The 19,628-nt window shown below is 32.0% G+C and overlaps 1 protein-coding gene across 6 annotated transcripts in view; it reads left to right on the top strand.

Annotated features, from left to right (window-relative positions):
* Positions 1–19,628, top strand: part of LOC129751075 (uncharacterized) — a 107,907-nt gene that overhangs the window by 35,114 nt on the left and 53,165 nt on the right. For 3 of the 6 annotated variants that reach the window (XM_055746352.1, XM_055746353.1, XM_055746354.1), the window contains exon 2: positions 14,634–14,903. The exons of 2 other annotated variants lie outside the window; for them this stretch is intronic. In XM_055746352.1, coding sequence (XP_055602327.1) covers positions 14,871–14,903 — 33 coding nt within the window. In that variant the 5' untranslated portion in view covers positions 14,634–14,870. Of the gene's footprint in view, positions 1–14,623; positions 14,904–19,628 lie in introns of all 6 variants that reach the window. One more of the 6 variants, XM_055746350.1, reaches the window with a different exon arrangement.

Raw genomic sequence — 19,628 nt, 5'->3', positions numbered from 1 at the left:
TTTTCGGTGCCGTTCAAATATAACGTAACGCAATAATTGATCATATTCGACCCACCTTCCCCTACGAAACACATTCGAATTTTCTATCCAAAATTCACAAAACGTATCAAGCTGTTGCCTTTTCGCCTGAGCACGTTACGTAATATATTTTTTTCGCTAATTTTTGTTTGTATCTATTGACAGTTGCTAACCAACGCGCGTTTAAATAATATCATGTCATGTATTTTCTATGGTTCTATAAACAAACGAACTCATTGGCTATACGATTAAACTTATTTATTAGGTTTTTTTTTAAATTTTCATCCTATGGTTTACTGTATTTTAAATATGTAGTCAGAGAAAAATATTTTTTTTGCATTTTTTGTAAAACATCAATTTTTTTAAATACAAGTTAGATTCATTGTTTGTTCACATATTTTTTTAGATTTTCTTCCTTTTATTACTTTCAGTCAGTGGTAAAAATTCATATACGCGCACATTCATTTTTTAGGATTATTTCCATCAGGAATTGAATATCACCAATAAAATATATAATTTCATATTTCAAAACTACACTTATTTAACCAAAACACAACACAAATCTATTGTCGCCAGCTGAGCAAAAGCAAAAAAACACATAAATTTTTGTGGTGGAAATTCCTGCAAGCGCATTTCACGTTTTGTTATGAAAATATCTTGGTTTATGAAAGGTTTTTGGGGCTTTTTGTTCCACCCGACATAAAAAAAAATGATAACACTAGTTTACAAAATTAAAGCAAAATCGTAAACTTTATTAACCGACCTTTATTTTTAAAGCGTAATCGGGCGATGAACCGAAAATAAAAATTAAAAAAAATCGCAGTAGAACAGTTTTTGAGTCATGCTCCAAATGCGAAAATTCGAGAAAATAAAAAAAAGTACTTATACTTAGATTAAAATATCTCGGACTACACAACAGTAATTTTGAATCCTTTTTTTGCATATTGATGGTGAATAAATTTTTTGTGTATGATCAACAGTATTGTTGATATTAGTGACTACAGTTGATATTACACTACCCGTGTTATAGTCTTCGAGTAAAATATTTGTTTCAACTTAGGCTTTAAGAAAATTAACCATCAAAAACAATCGGCTAGTGAAGAAACAGTATTTTTTGTTCTCTCTGGGAAAAATACCTTAAAATCTTATTCACGTTTGAAACTCAAGCAAACCCTCCCGATGGTCATATCTTCCTGAAATTTGCAAGTGATTTTCTGGTAAGCTAATAAATAATTTTGACTTGTAGCGAGTAAGATTTACTTTGTTTATTTCTTCCTATACTATGGTAAGTGTACTGCGGCTCGTTAAATTATTAAAAATTGCAAAATTTAATGTAATGATAAAGTAACCATAACTTCTTCAATTTTCAATCGATTTTGATAAATAACCGCTTGAAATCTTTGTTTTGAATTGACATTTAAGGGCAATAGAAAATCAGATTTTTGAATGTTACCATCGAGTCTAAAACTTTCGCTTAAACATAATTTTCTCTAAAAATGCGTTTTTTCACTAATATCAACAATACTGTTGATCATACGTAAAATTAGTGGTGGAATTATCAATAGAGAATTTATTTACCTTCAATATGCAAAAGAAAAAGATTTCAAATTATTGTTTAGGAGTCCGAAATATTTTAATCTAAGTACAAGTACTTTTTTTTAATTTTCCGAATTTTCATATTTGGAGCATAATTCAAAAACTGTTCTACTGAGATGTTTTTAGATTGCATGTTCGGATTCAGCGCCCGATTTCACATTAAAAATGATCTTTAGTTTACTTAGTTCGAAAATGCCGTAAACTAGTGTAATCTTAATCAGTCTTCCTCATGTTTGCCGGTAATGGATTGATCCAAACTTGTAATTATCACCATATTTAGATACATCTGGCAAGGAATAAGATTTTGAATAGCATTCAGATATGGATATGGACAACTCCCGAAAATTATTGTGACAGACGTGAAAGTGAATATGACACATGTTCAATTCTCACAATAGTCAAAAGAAACAAATTTCAGACTCGATGAATTTTTATTCTTTTTCTTTTCAATGTTCAACTTCACCTTCAGAAGGGGGTTGATAAATTACACAAGGTCACAAAATTTATATTTTCCCAAGGTGCGAAGAATTTAGGAACTTGTTTTGAATAAATTGGGTGCCCTGAATCCAAATATTCAATTTTTTTCTATCAGTTTTGGTTTTTTAAATAACTTTTGGAAATAGGGTAAAATCATTTAAGAAATGTCTGCATTTTTTCAAAAATCCTTAAAAATTTAAAATGAAGGTTTCAAACTAATTATCAAATTTCCTAAAGGCCGCAAGTACTTTCAACTTCTGTGAAAAAGTTATAGAGAGTTTCTATTTGTTTCCTTTACCCCATTTTGTAAAATAAGAAAATTTTAACGACTTTTTATAGAGTTTTAAACCACATTGAAACTTAGATATCTTTAAAAACAAACACCAAACTTCACCCAGTATGACGGATTGGCTTGATAATATCACCTACAAATTTTTTACTGGTTTCCTCATGCTATGCCAACACTGTTGGTGTAAAAATATTTTTCGAACAATCACCCAATTTTTTTAGATAAATATTTTTATAATTCGGTTAGGTGTCTGGGGTAAAATGCAACAAAAATGCAAATCAAAGAAAGACCTTGTAAATCTCGTTTCCATGTGCTGGAATATGAATGTTTTGCATCACGCGTTTGTAAACATTGAATTTTCATTCATCGAAACATTTATTTTTATGATTTCAGCTTGTAGAGTTTTTCGTAGTATTATTTAACCCCTAAATGTATGCAAACTCTTTATTTTCAGAAAAATGTGAAAATAAGTTGCATTTACAGACCAAAAAATTACTGCAATTGGTGTTTTCATGCGTAATGGTCTTTAAGGCATCGCAAATTAAAAAAAAACATAAATTTTCAAACGTGTTCATAAGATTTTTCATTAAAAACAAAGTTTGTTGAAAGTTAGCCCATTTTCTAAGGAGAGTGGAAATCGCATGTTTTTAGAAAATTGAAAATAACTGAAGAAACCAATAATTTTTATAACTACGACAATTTGATGTCACATCATCCTAATAACTTTTGATGCATAAGTAGGCCTGACTGTGAACATAAGTTTTTTAGAAGCCTTTGGAATTGAAAATTGTTGCATGTTGCCCCAGTTGACGGTAGTCTTCATAATGCGAGTAATCAATAAAATTCTGTAAATAAGATTTAAAAATGTTAAGATATTTTTATTGAAAAATTCCCATCTAAATTTTTAAAAAAACTTATCTTTTTCATTTCCATATTTTGTTTAAATTTATTGCCAAATTTTATTCAATCTTTTTTTTTATACCGACTTTTTAAATCAAACTTTTTAACTTTTTGTAATATTTTTAATTACCGTGAGAGAACCAATGTCCTCGCACTTTCAACTTTAATCTTTATTTTCTCCGAAATTTAACAACAAAAATTTCAATGTTTCGCATTTTCTGATACCTACGCTAAGTATTTTTCTCTTCCCATACTATAAATAAATTTATTCTGTTTTTTGAGATCAGGAAAAAATAAAAAAAATAATATCAATATTGCCAGATGCAATATTTTTTTGTCCTTAGCAAGCGAGCTAAGCGGGTCTCTTTTTGAAATTCAGTTTTTGGGTTGAATTCGAGCACCTCGGTAAAATTTTTCGAACGTAAGTTATTTGTATCTTTATAATGAATCATTTGTGAAGAAGAGTGAACAGTTTGAAGGTTCTGTTGCGAAAAATGACAATTAACAGGCAGGCCTTCTAATTAATATTTCCCATCATATAACCGACTGAAAAAATCATTTTTAGAAAAAATATCGGAAGAAACGATTATCTAATGAAAATTGCTACTGAGTGTTGGAAATTTGAGGTTAGATAGCAATTCGGATCTGTTTAGTTTTAGTTGATAGGTGGTCCTCGTGGATTTTCAGACTACTAGCCGGATGTGTGATGATTTATCAAAATCGGGGCCGAAAACATTGTTCCAAAATATCTTACGGCAAAATAATGCTTTGTGAAAATGGCATCTCATACTGGACTAGTTTCACAAACAATGGAGAAAAATCGGTGTTTGATGTGTGAATCATAAAAATCCTTACCTGAGAATACACACAATGAGCCTGAGAGCCATGCAAACAACATTGGTACCGGCCATATTGGTACACCGACACTCTTTACAAATTTGCGTTTTTTTCCCCTTAAAAAACTTAAGTTTTACTACGTGTCAGGGCTTTTCTTTTCAGAATCGCACAAAAAATATTTTTTGTACCGCACAGAGAACATTCATCATAGCTAAAATGCGCGGCCATTGGTGCCTTCACGGTAGTTTGTCTTTGTTTTTCAATTCTCAGTTTTGTGTTCTTAAAATATATCCTATAAGTAGACACGAATGCCGCAGAGATGGTAAAGTGTCTCAAATAAAAAAAAATATCCTATAAGCAAGGTTGCCGAAAAAAAATTCTGTGTTTTTGAGAAAAAAAAATTCTGATTTTCTGTGATTTTACCTCAAAATTCTGTGATAGTTTTCTGTGATGCTATTTTCTTAAATTTCATTAAAAATTCATGATAAATTGGATTTTTAATACATTTTAGTTGGAAAAAATCAATTAACATAACCAGTTTTAAGATACTTTTCAAATTCTAAGTAAGATCTTAAATTTTATATTGGCAATCCATTTAAAATTCACAATTTCTGTGAAATCCGTGAATTTTTTAAAATTCTGTGTTCTGTGACACAGATTATGTGGTGAAAATTTTCTCAAAATTCTGTAAAATTACAGATGTTTCTGTGATTTCGGCAACCTTGCCTAGAGGCCCAAATTTTTTATAAGAAAATCAGTTCTACAATTTGTCCTTTCCAGAACCCAATAATATTAGGCCAATATTCCGAAAGACGGCGACAAAATATTCAGAGCTTAAAATTTTAGACTACAAAACAGCACGCTCAAAAATTGAAAATGTTTCACTGTTTTTCATTATTTTGAATCATCTTTCTTGAATCGATAATATTTTTTAAATTAATCTATTTAAAGTTTGAAAAATGACTCGAAGCATCTGTAAAGCTTTATTTTAATGCGCAATGATAAATATACTAATACATGATTCGTGTTTTCAATATTAATAACAAAACTTGGAATTCCTTTTTCATATTTCTATCAGTTTCTTTTTCATCATTCAAAATATCACCCATTATCCAACCTGTACATTGTCAGTTCAGGCTTTCAATGATGCATAGAACATGTTGTTTTATAAACCCTTCAATGAAAAATGAAAAAGAATTTTAAATGAAGATAATCAATAATCAACAATTATTATCATTTTGCTGAACAATTATTAATCATGGTTAATTTTTAAATTTATTTTATAATTGAGTTTTGATTTCTTTTTAAAGCTTAGTTTCATGATTGCAAACAACTTGGGTTCTTCGAAAAATTTTATAAATGAGAAAAAAAATTGACATATTTTCCTAAAATTGCATAACTACAGGGGCTAATGAACTTGACTCTCAGTACTTATTCGGTTGTAGTTTTTACACACAAAACGGGGTTGATCACTAGAGAGTTGAGTAAAAAAATACATTGAAGACTCTAAAAATTTTAGGGATTTCAAGGGTGTTTCGAAAATATATGATGTTTTATACCAAAATAAGTTATTTTATTATTAATTTTCAAATTACCTACGTTAAATAAAACAGTTCTGGCCTGTTTGCCTTCTAAAATTTTGTCACTCATTCAATCTAACTGATTTAAGGTTACTGCAAATAAATAGATGTGAGTGTACTTCCTTAATCTCGGTCACTAATTACTTTCGAGATACGGCAAACGCAACAGCCGCTTTCATATTCCCAACAAATAAACTGTGTTTTGTTCTAAGAACGTCATCTTGGTTGTCGCTAATAAATTAAAGAGAAATTAATAAAACAAACATATTAAACAGTTATTGAGTAACATTAAAAATGTATCCATCATGCGAGTCATTTCATGGGAGCAGTGAGCTAAATGAGAATATTGGCAGTTGATGGTTGACAATTTTACGATTCAAAAGGCCAAGGTAAACGGATGGCCATTTCATAATCATTATATTTATATCGCTTTTATTTTTACGTTGACGTTTCTTTATGACGAATAAAGAGATATTTTTGGATTGAGTCACAAAGACAATTCGTTCTCTTGTAGGATCTGAAATATTTGGAAATATTCTCTATTTATTGTAATCGAAATTCCTGCTGTAGATTTAAATCAAAATCTCCTCAAAAGAGTTTAATAATAAATTTGGAACTGATCTCTCTGATTACGTGGATTGATTCTTCTGCTCAACTGAAACAACAACCGAAAAAAAATAGTGCATTTATACTGAAGCGATTTCAACATCACCAAGCAAAGGATTATTGGAAAAATCTATTGCATGGAATCGGAAAAGTGTATTTAACTTGAAACCGAGTTGCACTTTCATAGAAAATTCATTCATCTGATTTGAAAAGTGCCTACAGGTATGCAGTCAGATGCATGTTAGACTCGATTCTCCTGCCTGCCACGTGATTGGAATTCATCATGGCTTCGATTGACACGTTGCTTTTTTCTGAATTGAGCTAAACCCCCTCCGTCCCGTTCATGTTGACAAACGAGCTGCGAGTGGCTAGAATCTCGTTCATGTGACGTGAAATTAACGGCTAGGTGGTTATAATTCTTACAACAATTCATATTAGCTGATACTTACTCGGTTTACTTTCAAACCGCCCACAAAAACCAACTGATTTGAATGATTGCCTGAACTTAGGGCGAGTAATTTCAATAGTAAGTAGGTACATTTTAACATATAAATATGTACAGCAAGATGGCGAATGTAACCGATAAGATAAAGTCTCTCGTTCTCGAAGCTTTCTTTTGGCTGGTGATCGGGCCATGGGTAGAAGTTGAACTTAGGCGTCACAGAATTGATTCCATTCGTCTGCAAACAATTGAGAATTGGTTTTGAATGTGTTTTTATTTTCCTCGGCCGGTTCTGTATCAGATTGTTCGGGCCAATCGGTATTCAATTTCGTCACGTGTTCCGTCATCTGTTGACAATGAGCCGGGGTTTGCGCTCATCAAATCGTGTGTATTAGCACAATTCCCGTCATAGGGCAAATGCAGCATATTGATTGTATTTATTATCAACAAAGCTTCTTCTGCCGTCTGTAGGACTAGACACATGATTGCGATGCTTTGTGGAGTGGTCATATGATATGCTCTATATACATATTGATATGAGCCAGAGTTTGCCTCGACAGTCAATAAGCGGCAACAGTAGCGATCAAACTATATTGATGCAGGAAGGATGAAAACAAATATTTTAGAACTCAGAACTTTAAGAGTTTTAAGTCAATTCAACTTAAAGATTATTTAACAGTTTAGCAACTCAAAATTTAGAATTAAAGTGACTCATTTCAGCGTCACATCGTTTGGACGAACTTTTTGACTGGTTTCGGTAATAACTTTTGGGTGTTAGAATCTTTTAAGTCAAATTATATGTACAATATCGTGTAAGATTATCTATAATTTACAACCAATAAAAATTTTTCCTATGCAGTGGTTTTCAAGATGATGCTTTTACCTCCGATGCGTAACACCAGGCCATTTTTAATCTTTTCAAAATAACAGTCTTGAAGTTTCTGCTCTGTTCGTTGACAGAATTCAACCAAAATTTGCGAGATCGTTTATTCAAGACTGACAAAAGATTTGTGATTTTCGGTTTTCAGTTTCATTTCAAATAAGAATTTCACGAACGATCTTGTTTCGTTGGCACAACACAAGATTTTTTTTCTGCAACGATAGCTCTTTCAATGCAGACCGATTTTTTTATGTGAATATGGTTAAAGCTTAGATTATGACAAACATTTCACTTGAAATTGCAACTTGATTAGAACGATGTTGAAAAAGTTAAAACGTTTTAAAAATTCCTTGCACAAAAATATTCGCTTATTACGTAATACAAATACGTAAAACGAACTACAAATTCGCTTCACCACACACTTCATTTATCCCGATGTTATTTCAATGTTTCCCGATTTTGATTCTGTGCAAAGCATTAAACGTGACTTCAAAAGTTTGAAGAGAATTCTTTTTTTTAAACCGTCAACTGGGTCAACATGCAACACATTTCAACTTCAATGGCTTCGAAAAAACTCACATCCACAGCTAAAGGGTATCATGCATCAATATTTTTAAAATGAGTGGGACATGAAACTGACGTAGTCAGAAAAATTATAGGTTTATTCAGTTATTTTGAATTTTTTTAAAACATGCAATTTACACTATATTTAGAAAAAGGAATTTTTGATGCCATAAAAGCCATAAAGCATAAAAACACCAAATTTCTGGTTCTGTTGAAACTAATTTTTACACTTTTTCTGAACATGATGGTATTGCATACATTTAGGGGTAAAAAAATACTACAAAAAATTCCACTAGCTGAAAATTTCAATGTTGACAAACCCGTGATGCAAAACAATCATATTCCCGCACATGGAAACGAGATTAATAAGGTGTCTCTTTGATTTGCATTTTGTCTCATCTTACCCCAGGCAGGAATTATAAAAATATTTATTAAAAAAAATTGCTGTGCTGTAGTACACAAATGTTGCATCTAACCTCGCCGTTGCATGATGCCCCCCGTCGACGGTAACGCACAGAGCATCAATTGCAGTAATTTTTGGTTCCGTAAACTGGGGAAACTTTGATCACTTTGTTCATTCATTTTTGAATATTTAGGAAGGGGTTGCTTTTTCGTTATACCTAAAAGTTTTAAAACACTTACTGAGGTAAGGAGTATAAAACATGATCATTGATTACAGTAGATTCAAACGACATTGGGGGTTATAATAAAATGTATATTACAAAACCAGATTTCGAGTTTCGGGGTAACTTTGATCACTATGGTTTTAACGTACCTCAACATCTTCAAAATTATTGTTAAACTATTTTTTCAACATTTTTTTTTCAAAAACATTTATAATCAAATGATGGACAATGTTGCTGCATACATCTAGGGGTAAAATTAAAAGAATGCCTCAATTTTTTTTGACCTCAAATTCCCCTTTTCTTCTCCAAATTTAACTGTTTGATAGGGTTTTAAACATTTTTACTATACGAGCTTTCTCATGGAAAATCACCGTTTTTTGTCAATATCCAAAAATTATCATCAAATGACCATAAAAATAACACTTAAACTTAACCTAAACAAAGAAAAAGTTGAACTTTCACATAGTACAACCCTTTGCTCCTCAATGCTTAAATTTGATCAAAAGAGATGTTTGTTTGTGAGCCTTTAAAAAAACAGATATTTTAAGATTTTAAAATTACATTTTAAATTATATTAAATATCTTCTAATAAAAACCAAATTAAGCTTATTTGTAACTCAATTTATAGGCCTTCAAACGAAGTAAACAATTTTCAGATATTTTAACTTTTTACTTAGTTAATGATGATTATATGCAAAAATTTCATGATAATCAAAGTTACCCCAGTTTACGGTATTATTCGAATTAAATTACACATTTTGTCTGGCAAAAATGCTTTCACTTTTGACCTAGTTACTAATTTATTTTGTAATTTGAAGGTTCTCGTAATTCAAAATCACAAAAGCAATTGCAATTACAATTTCAAAGACAAACAAAAAGGGTACTGCATACATTTAGGGGTCAAAAATACTACAAAATATTCATGTAGTAAATCATAAAAAATGATGTTTTGATTGATGAAATCTTGAAATTAACAAACGCGTGATGCAAAACAATCATATATCAGCAAATGGTATCGAGATTTGCAAGGTGAATTATAAATAAATTTATTTGAAAAAAAATTCTGATTGTCCGAAAAATATTTTTACACCAACAGTGTGTAAAAATATTTTTGGGACAATCAGAATTCTTTGAAAATTTATTTATAAGATAATAAGATAATAAAAGCAATTTAAAGTTTGTAGGTGATGTCATTAAGCCGATCACGCATACTGGGTAATGTGTTTACGTCATTGAAAAATGAACATAGGGGAGATGGGGGTATAATGGCCACCTTAAGGAAAACGCTTATTTAACCATAGAAAATAGCTATAATTTGGAGGTAACATTATTGTTTCGTGTTCAGATATTTGAAAAGCCTATTTTCTAACGGGCTGAAACGTGAAAAACTAGATGAAAATGTTAAATAATGCATTTTAAAAAAATTTGCCAAAAGCTGAAAACCAGCCACTGTAGAGGCATAATGAGAACCCCCCCTGAGGCAGTATGAGCACCATTAATCAGGCCAAGATGTGCGTTTTCTGCCGGGGAATCTAACAGCGAATTCAACTCGATGAAATCAGTTGAGTCGTGTTAGATTCATCAAACAAAGCAATAACAAAATAATCTAGGTCTGTTTGTAGAATACAAACAATTCACGCACGCTCATACATTATGTGCTTTGTCTGAAGGATGATGCTACTAGCCGTATAATGTAACAATAAAAAAATCAATCATGAATTGTGAATGGAAAAAAATCACCTCGAACAGACATCGAACTCTAGTCTTTTGATTACCTCTCCGACACCTTACCAATAGGCTAAATCGTCGGATGAAAACTAGTCAAGGTGCAGCTCTATAAATCAATTTTAATTCGCTGCTAGATTCTACGGCAGAAAATGCTCATTATGCCTTTATTATTAATTTAAGTAAAAACATGTTTTAAAATTGATAAAAGTTTAAAATCAAAATTTTTATGATGGTAAAAATTGAGAAACAATGTGTACATCATGTTGCAGTGCGTACATTATAGATCAAGGTGATTTTAAGATCATAAGAACTTATTTCGTGATGCTCAAAAATTATAATTTTATCGTTACTTGAGAACATAGCCGTTTTTTTTAAATATCTCTGTAAAGATGATAAGGATATTCCTGTTTTTGTGAAAAATTAATGCTAAAGGAAGTACGAAACAAATCCTCATGAAAATTTATTTAAGAAAATACGTACTTTCGTAGAAAAGAGTAGTGCTCATTATGCCCTGGGTGCTCATTATGCTCTCATCTCCCCTACATCTGTATATCGATTGCTCGATTTTCAAATTTTCTATGAGAATAAAAAACTATAAAAAAAACTTTCGCACGATGCGAGAAACTATGTCATCATCATTTTTTTATTATTAAATAACAACTTTATTGCATTATATAAAAAATAGGAATAAATGTTGTGGTATACAAATGTAACCAAAAAATACTGAAATGGGCTAACCTTCAGCTCAATATGACTTGTTTTAGAGGTGCCTCAAAGAGCTCGAAGTTTCGGTTTTTTTATCCTCAAAAATCATCAAAAAGGGGACCAAAGAAAATAGGCAGAATCGAAATTTTAATTTTGATGTCAAATGACTTAAAAATGCATTATTATTACGGTGTTATCTCAAAAAAATTGTCGGTTGTTTAAATTCGATCATGAAATTTTCCCCATACATCCATTGCCATAAGAATAAAGATAGATAACTACTCTTTTTTCAATCCTCTATAAATTCAAAATTATCAAAATTAACTCCAAACGCCTTGAAAAGTAGTTGACTGTGCCATGTTTTTGGGTCAAGAACGTAAATAACATTGATTATATTGATCACGGTTTTGTTTTTAAATATGAACTTACAGAATTATTTACATCTCGTTATCAATAAAACAAAGCTGGATGCAGCTTTCAAATTTTGTTTATGAATTTCAACCAAAAATAAAAAATACTTTGTGATGCACAGGCGCTTTGAATGGGATAAGTGACTTTGACTTTAAACATTTGTCTTGAATGTTAACTTTTTTACCCCTGAATGTATGCATCAAAGTTAACATTTCATTAAATAGGGGAGAGTGGGGATACTTGATCCCTTTTCCTATTTTCACCATATCTTTTTGGTAAAATCTATGCTCCAAAAATTAGAACGATACTTGAACCCGTTGATGAACTAGAAGCATTTTCGTGAGAGTAAAAAAATTGCGATATTATTGAAGTTACGGGAGACTTGATCCTTTATTCAGGAAGCACTAATCCATGGAAAAAATTAAACAAATCCCCAAGATAGAATGTTTATTGACTATTTTGGTCATGTTTGTTCTCATTTCACAATCTATAATTGTCAGAAAAAAATTCTATAGCTTATTCTCAACCCTTATGCCATTGCATACTTACGGGCGCAATTTTTTATAAACAAGAGAAAATCAATTATTTTAGCCCTTTTCTTCAGATAATTGGTGGATGAATATTAGCTATAGGATAAATATTAGTAATCTCGTAATCAGCAATGACCACGATCCATTGAGAAGAAGAATATATCTACCGGAATCATTTGTACCCATATATTAGGGATCAATTGTACCCGAAATCAACATTTTGGAAAACTATTTCTGAAAAAAGTTAGGAGTTTTCCATCGCTTTGAAAATATTGTATTTTGAAGTTCATTTTACACTCGAAAGATTGATGTATTGGAATAAAGATTTTTGTTATAATATTTCCATGTTAGGAACATTTTAAAATGATGAAATAAGATCTTCAAGTCACATTTTGTGAAATTTTTCAAACAAAGTTCAATATCCTAAAAACTTATTTTGTTAAAATTTTTTGAGCTTCAACCATTACTGTTTTGTTCCATTTGGCAGGTTTTTCTAGAACATTTGATCTTTGTACGACATTCCAGTTTGGAGATATAGCTAAGGAATCAAGTATCCCCAGGGATCAAGTATCCTCATTCTCCCCTACCCCTTTAGCTCCAAGGGCCTCACTTGAGGCTTTCGAGAAAACCTTTGAGAACAATTGACTGCTCAAAAAAAATCAAATCTTTTTATTTAAAAAAAAAATGATGTATCAATTCATTCTCTTGCACATTAAATTTCACATTTTCATGTGTAAGCTCGTAATCTTTCATTCATGATCCGAAAACGTTATTTATGAAAACACAAAGAAATAAATAAGGCTCAAATTCATTTTATTTTAGTTATTCCACTTTATGATAATTTAAAAACCAAAGCAAACTGTAATAGAGCTTCATTGAAAAATAAACATTGATAAAAACACGTTTTCATGATATAAATTATGCCCTAAAAATACGAATTATCGAGTCAACGAATAATCAAGTCCGACCCGAAGAATAAAATTTTTAAAAAATCAAAATCCAGTTAATTTCAGTACATAATTTGTACGAAAATGATTAAAAATAGTAACTTTAGTGACCAAATTTCCAAAAAAGTAACTGGTGAGTGACCAGCTTGAAAAAAGTGACAAAGTTACTAAAAAGTGACCAACTTCTAGCCCTGCGTAGCGTTTTTTTTTAAATTGGAATTGTTTGATTTTATAGATTCTTTGTCGTTTTTTACTTCTACACTAAGTTTTCGAACGAAAAAACATTTTTTGTTAAATGCAACGTATTAAACAGTTTTTATAAAAAAAAATTAAGTTCAAGCCATATATCGAGGTAGAACTCTCATTTTCCCTTCTTAATCTGATCCAATTTTCCAATTTCGATTCTAAAATTTTTTAGTAATTTACCACTTTTTATTGGCTTCGGGAATTACCGGGATTTTTTAGCGTTTCCCGGGAAGTTCACAATTTTTTTTAATCCCCAGAAATCCTGTTCGGAATTTTCCGGTACGGACACTCTACCTTCGATGCCATCGAGCCATTTTTAAGCTTTTCAAAATTACAGTATCGAAGATTTCTGCTCTGTTTGTCGACAGAATTCAACGAAAATTTGCGAGATCGTTGTTTCTGGTTTTCAGTTTCATTTACCATTTGATAAAGTTTCTAGCCTTTTGTCCTAGACTGGCTTACTCTTAGATAAGAAAAGGACCCTATTTTTTAAATATAAAAAATTTATCTCAAAATACAACACAAAATACACAACTGAACTCTCACATAAATCAACCTGTTGCTTCTAAACGCTTTGCTTTTATTAGGAAAGGCTTTTGTTTGCGAGCCTTAAAACATAGATAACTGACCTGTACAAAATTACTGCTAACCAGCCTTGAATTAGGGTTGTCTCAAAGCGCAACACAGGTTCGGTTTTTTTAATTCTCAAAAACCACCAAGGGGGGGGGGGACCAAAAGAAATCGGAAAAATCTAAATTTCAATTTTGATGCCAAATGACTTAAAAATGCATGAAACGTCGAGATTTAGTGTTATTTCGAAAAAAAAATAAACATCACTTCAGAAATATTATTTTCACAAGCAAATGAATTCTTCTGCCGATAAAAAATTACAAAAAAAAAAGTTGTATCGTAAATGAACGATTTGATATAACCTCGACCGTTGGTGTTCAAGTCGTCAAATAACCGAGCAAGTGAGGATAATTAAACAGAATGACTGATAGATATGTTCGGCCAAAGCGCGTTCCCTTCAATGAGAATTGCATGAGTAAATCGCACTAAACAGTGCTGTTTAACAGTAACAAAACTAGTACCAGCTTAGATGGGTGTTTGGTGATATGTAAAATAATGTGAACTGCAGCAAATGCAGCACAGCTGATGAGCGACGAGTACGACAAGATCGAAACAGCAGCACCGTTCCAATTCGTCAAGTACATTGTTGGATCCGTTCTAATAGAAAAAAGCTCATTCTAGTTTCGGCCGGGGTGCGGTTCTGATGGTGTGAGAGGCGGAAAACTGAACCAACCTCTAACCTGTTGCAAACCTGAAATCATGAACGCCTTCAGACAATACTAAGTGCAGTGCTCTGGAACCCTCAGTGAAGAAAAATTGATCTAATCGATAATTCGAACAAAAAGGCTGTGCATTACCTCCCTGATCCCCCATTTGTGGCAAAACCAGTAGCTGTAGATAGAAAAAAATCGTGTCAAAATGTCCAACAGAAAGCCACGGAAGGTTACGCGGGTAAGAAAAATCATACTTTCGGTTTAAATACTAACAAAGTTTTTGTTTATCGATTGTGCCTTAATCCGTTCCGTTTTTACCCGAATCGGTTTGATTGACCGGTAATCTTTTGTGAAGAAGAATATTGTTGCAAAAAAAAGAGCACCCACGCCTCGCTTGGTAGCGTCTGGCATTCTTGGGACTGTTGGGGTTGTGTTGTCGTTGACATTGACCGCCTTTTCTTTCTTTTCGAGTTCATTATTTATCTTTTGTGGTGCAGTATGAGTCGAATAAGGTTAGTATTCGACGGGACAATGAAAACTGGATATTAATCGTAATGCAATTATAGCAGTTTGTTCATGCAGTTCGATTTTCGAGGGCTTTTATGAGTGAATGATAAATGATTGTTTTCTTCGAATGAAAAATATCTGATAATTTTTATTAGTGGTATAAAAGTTTACAGACAATAAATAAAGATATAAATACTTTGAGTTCAGATGTGGTTAGTAAATTTGGTAAAGGAGGAATCTTTTTATTGCTACAAGTTTTGAAAAAGTTTGAAAAGGTACTGATAGTGCAAGCAACCCAGAATTTTTTGTAGGACTTATCTGGGTTGGACAAATGCGAGCGATTTTTGAGAAAACCTATACATTTGATTTTATTTTTTAAATCTTTTGCTCTGGTTTTGCATACCATCCAGGCGCATAGCTCGGTAAATACATAGATCTTGTATGAATATGGTGGCCCGGATAACTCGGAAGTTCGGATTACTGGAGCTTGGTTAAGCAGGGTACTACTTGATTCTATGCTTAAAGTGAACCAGAGAAGACAAGAATTCGAATTTAATTTTACGATTTCCGGGAAACCAAGCCTTCTCCTAATTTTCCACTGACTATCTGACTCAACCAAGATGATTCCGGGAAATGTAAAATGCTTGAAAAAAAAAGGATGCACCAAAGCACGTTCTGAAGTAAATAAACAAAACATTTCCTCGTCTTTCATTTCAGTAATGATTCTAATTGTTTGAATTCTTTAAAGAAACAATATCAGATTAATCTGCGAAAAGAATCATATAATGATCATAAACAATTTAAAGCTGATAAAATAAAATTTTAAAGCAAAAAATAACAACAAATAAGTTTATAGTCATTACCTCCTGAAACGTATTTTATCACGATAACGATAATAGAAAACACGCGAAAAACATTCAAGATGAAACACAAAAAACACAAAATTAGACAATTGTAAGTTGCATAACTTTCCGAGATTTCATGGACATTTTTTCAGACAGAACAGTCATTCCCAAAATTGGCTCTGCGAAATCTGTCCACAATATTGCTAGTTTCCGCTAAGCTAGATGTTTCAAATATGACATATTCAATTAAAAATGGGATACCATACGTACTCTTTTATGAGTACATGTACACTTTTTCGAACGAAAAATGAACATCCCTTTTTTGTGAATTTTTACCACGTCGATTAAATAGAAAAATAAAATCCATGTTAGAACCGAGCTACGCGCAAAAGGATACAGTTTGTCAATGTATTTCGTTTAATCCGAGGTTTCATTTATCTGAAGTGGTCCTTCCCCGACTACCTCGGGTAAGCGGGGTTCTACTGTACATCCTTTTGCATACCATCCTGGCGCAAAGCTCGGTAAATATATGGATCTCGTGTCAACTTGATGACTGGGATAACGCGGAGCTCAGAAAACTGGAGTTCGGATAAGCGGGATTCTAACGTTCTTCTGACTTTTTGGATAAATGATCTCAATGTACTCTTTTTTGGTGTTGCAGGATATACCTAGTAACCCTAAATTATAAGATTATTCAAATACTAATGTTTATCGTGTATTGATCAAATTTTATTTCTAAGAGTAAGCTGTTCAACAATTTCGAAAAGAGCAATCGATAGGTACCATACACATGGAGAATCGATCACTTTTTTCATTCGCTTTCAATTATTCTGGAAAAGGCTGCAACACCTAAAATTTTTTAAATAATTCCTGAAGAAAGGACTATGTATAAAGCGGATCATTGATTGCAGAATATTTAAACGACAAATAAATGTATAACAGATATTCAGATTTCATGTTTAAGAATAACATTGATCAGCATGGTTCTAACGTATCCCAACATTTATAAAAACAACGCCAAAACATCAATTATCTGCAGTTATTTTTGCTGAGACCAAACTACTTTTTTCAAAAACATCTAAATCTAAAGATGGACAATAATGCCGCATACATCTAGGGGCAAAAATTTTAAACTTCTTAAAAAAAATTACTAACAAAAATTTGTACGTCTCGGTGGTCGAGTGATAAGACGGTAATCGCTAGTGCACTGATGGCATGGGTTCGATTCCCATCTACTGGGTGTTAAATGTTAATCTTAAGTTGTCCACGTCATTTATACAGTCTGTAAAGCCTAAATCGGCTAAGACGGTGCATGTCTTTAAAAAAAAATAATTGAAACTATACCTTCATGGTATTCCATTAGGCCTCTGACTATTTCATTTTTTTTCTCTCCAACTTCACCTAATTATTTGATTTTTCGTACGGTAATATACCGTTTAATTGTTATTTCAACTTCAAGAACAACCTCTTTAAATAAAAGCTGTTTTTTAATATTTGAATAATAATGACATTTAATATTGATTCTTCTAATTTATCAGTGTTTTTAATCTGATATCAGGAGGGGGCATGCATAAACTACGTAACTCTCCTAGGGGGAAAGAAGTAAGATCGAGCGTTACAAATTGTGACATAGGAGAGGTATTTTTGCCGCACTTATGCGGGCCGCGCAAATCTACGCTCAGAAAAATACTATTATGTATGCCATAAAATTCTCTTATGAAGTGGCGCCATAAAAAAAATTAATTAAATTCATAAGATTGCCTTATGACGCGAATGAATTCTGAAGATGAACGCCTACTTCAATGAGAGGTGGTTGCTTTTCATAAGAGATTCTTATGGAAACAGTCAATCACTTTCTAATAAGAAAAATTCTAGATATTTCATGCTAAAAACATTCACTTTATTGTTTGCCAAATTTGTTTAAGATTAAATCCTTCATGGTCATCATCAGCAGCGCATCAACAGACGGCTCCATCAAAGTTTTTTTGCTGCATCTTAATCTGGACCTTTCGTTTTTTGACGATCAGCTTGCTGAAAAGTAAACAAATAATGTATTTTAGTTTACTAATATATTAAACGTTCACACCAAAAACATCAAACCGAACTTACCATTCCGGAGATAACAAATAACATTTAACATTGAAGAAAAACTATAATAACTATGAAATGATGATTGCTTCGTACTGTTAGATGATAAAAAAACTGATGCTATGAATGAATGTTTTCATTATTTTTTAACAATGCCGTTTCTTCTATTTTTCATAAGAACATCGTATGAAAATTGAAAGAATTTCATAAGACTCTTATGAAACATTATTTTACACTCTAAAAAGCGGTTCATAAGATGCATCTTATGAAAATTATAATAAGAATTTGCCTGAGTGTAGGCTATTTTGTCTCAAAATCCGCCCAACAAACCATTAGGCACTGTCATAAGCCGGATAATGATTGAATAATAGCACTTGAGTGCCCATAAGCCATACAGAATGTTTTCTAATGCTTATAGGTACTGGTTTGTTTTGGAAATGAAGCCTCAAAGTTAGCCTTATATCGATACGCAATAATACTTTAAAGCTTTTAAGCCCTGTAGCTGTAGAAATTATCTGAGTGGGTTGAATTTCAATGTCGTCATCTGCTGCTGTGTATAAACGTCATTTTATAGCAGAAAAAGAAAGATATAGAGAAGGGCAACAAAAATTAATTTATTATAATCTTCAAAACTGAATAAAGAAAATTAAATGTAAGTATTCTACTTTAAACAATGTAGAGCCGTATATGATTCTTCAATTATACTCTCTTGCAGCAAAATTTATTGTCGATGCATTCGACAATATCCAGGAAGAGCTGCGGAAGTTGGGACATCCACCTAAGAAAATATTTCAATCCAGATCTCCAAATGAAATTTCTCCGCTGGAAAGATCCTCTAATGCCGCCTCCGATTGATTGTCCACCATACATAAACTCCCAGGAAAGTGAGAAAAAAAGTGAAGTGGAATAAGAAAAATTATGTGATGTTAAAGTGCTTTTTCTTCTCTTTATCGTAAATAAACGAAATTTATAAATATTGAAAGTGAAATTTTCTTTCATGAATCTGAATGTTTCATTTGTTAAGTATTTTAAAATCTCTGCTTGCTAAATACAACTAAATGGTGCATGCTGAAATGATTCCGGGTGATGGTAATGATTTTCAATTTGTTTAAATAAGTCAAATTTTGCACGATATATGCGTTGGCTTGATGGACCATGCAGTATCGTTGCCGACAAATGTTGAGCCGAAGATGTTATGAGTTCAATTCCCCGTTCCCTCAACATACATAATTAAATCCTGCAAAAAAAAACACCAGCTAGGGATGAAGAGATGGAGAGGAAAGGAAAACAACTAACTGCAGGAAGAGAAAAGCAAAACAAAAATATTTTTTTTTCTTTTTTCATTTTTTTCCGGTGGGTTGTACCCACAGGAAAAATATTTTGACATTTCTTTCTAAGCCTTATACAAGCCGATTTACAGGCCAAAACCGGCATTTAAACAGCCCTTGAGTGGAATACAGAGACACTACCCAAGTAACCATTAAGCCGTAAGAAGTGGCTTTTATTTGGCATTATAGTTGAAT

This window comes from Uranotaenia lowii, chromosome 3 (assembly GCF_029784155.1).
Source record: "Uranotaenia lowii strain MFRU-FL chromosome 3, ASM2978415v1, whole genome shotgun sequence".
Taxonomy (NCBI): Eukaryota; Metazoa; Arthropoda; class Insecta; order Diptera; family Culicidae; genus Uranotaenia; species Uranotaenia lowii.
Note: the sequence above shows the minus strand (reverse complement) of the source record. Positions and strands in the feature narration are given on the sequence as shown.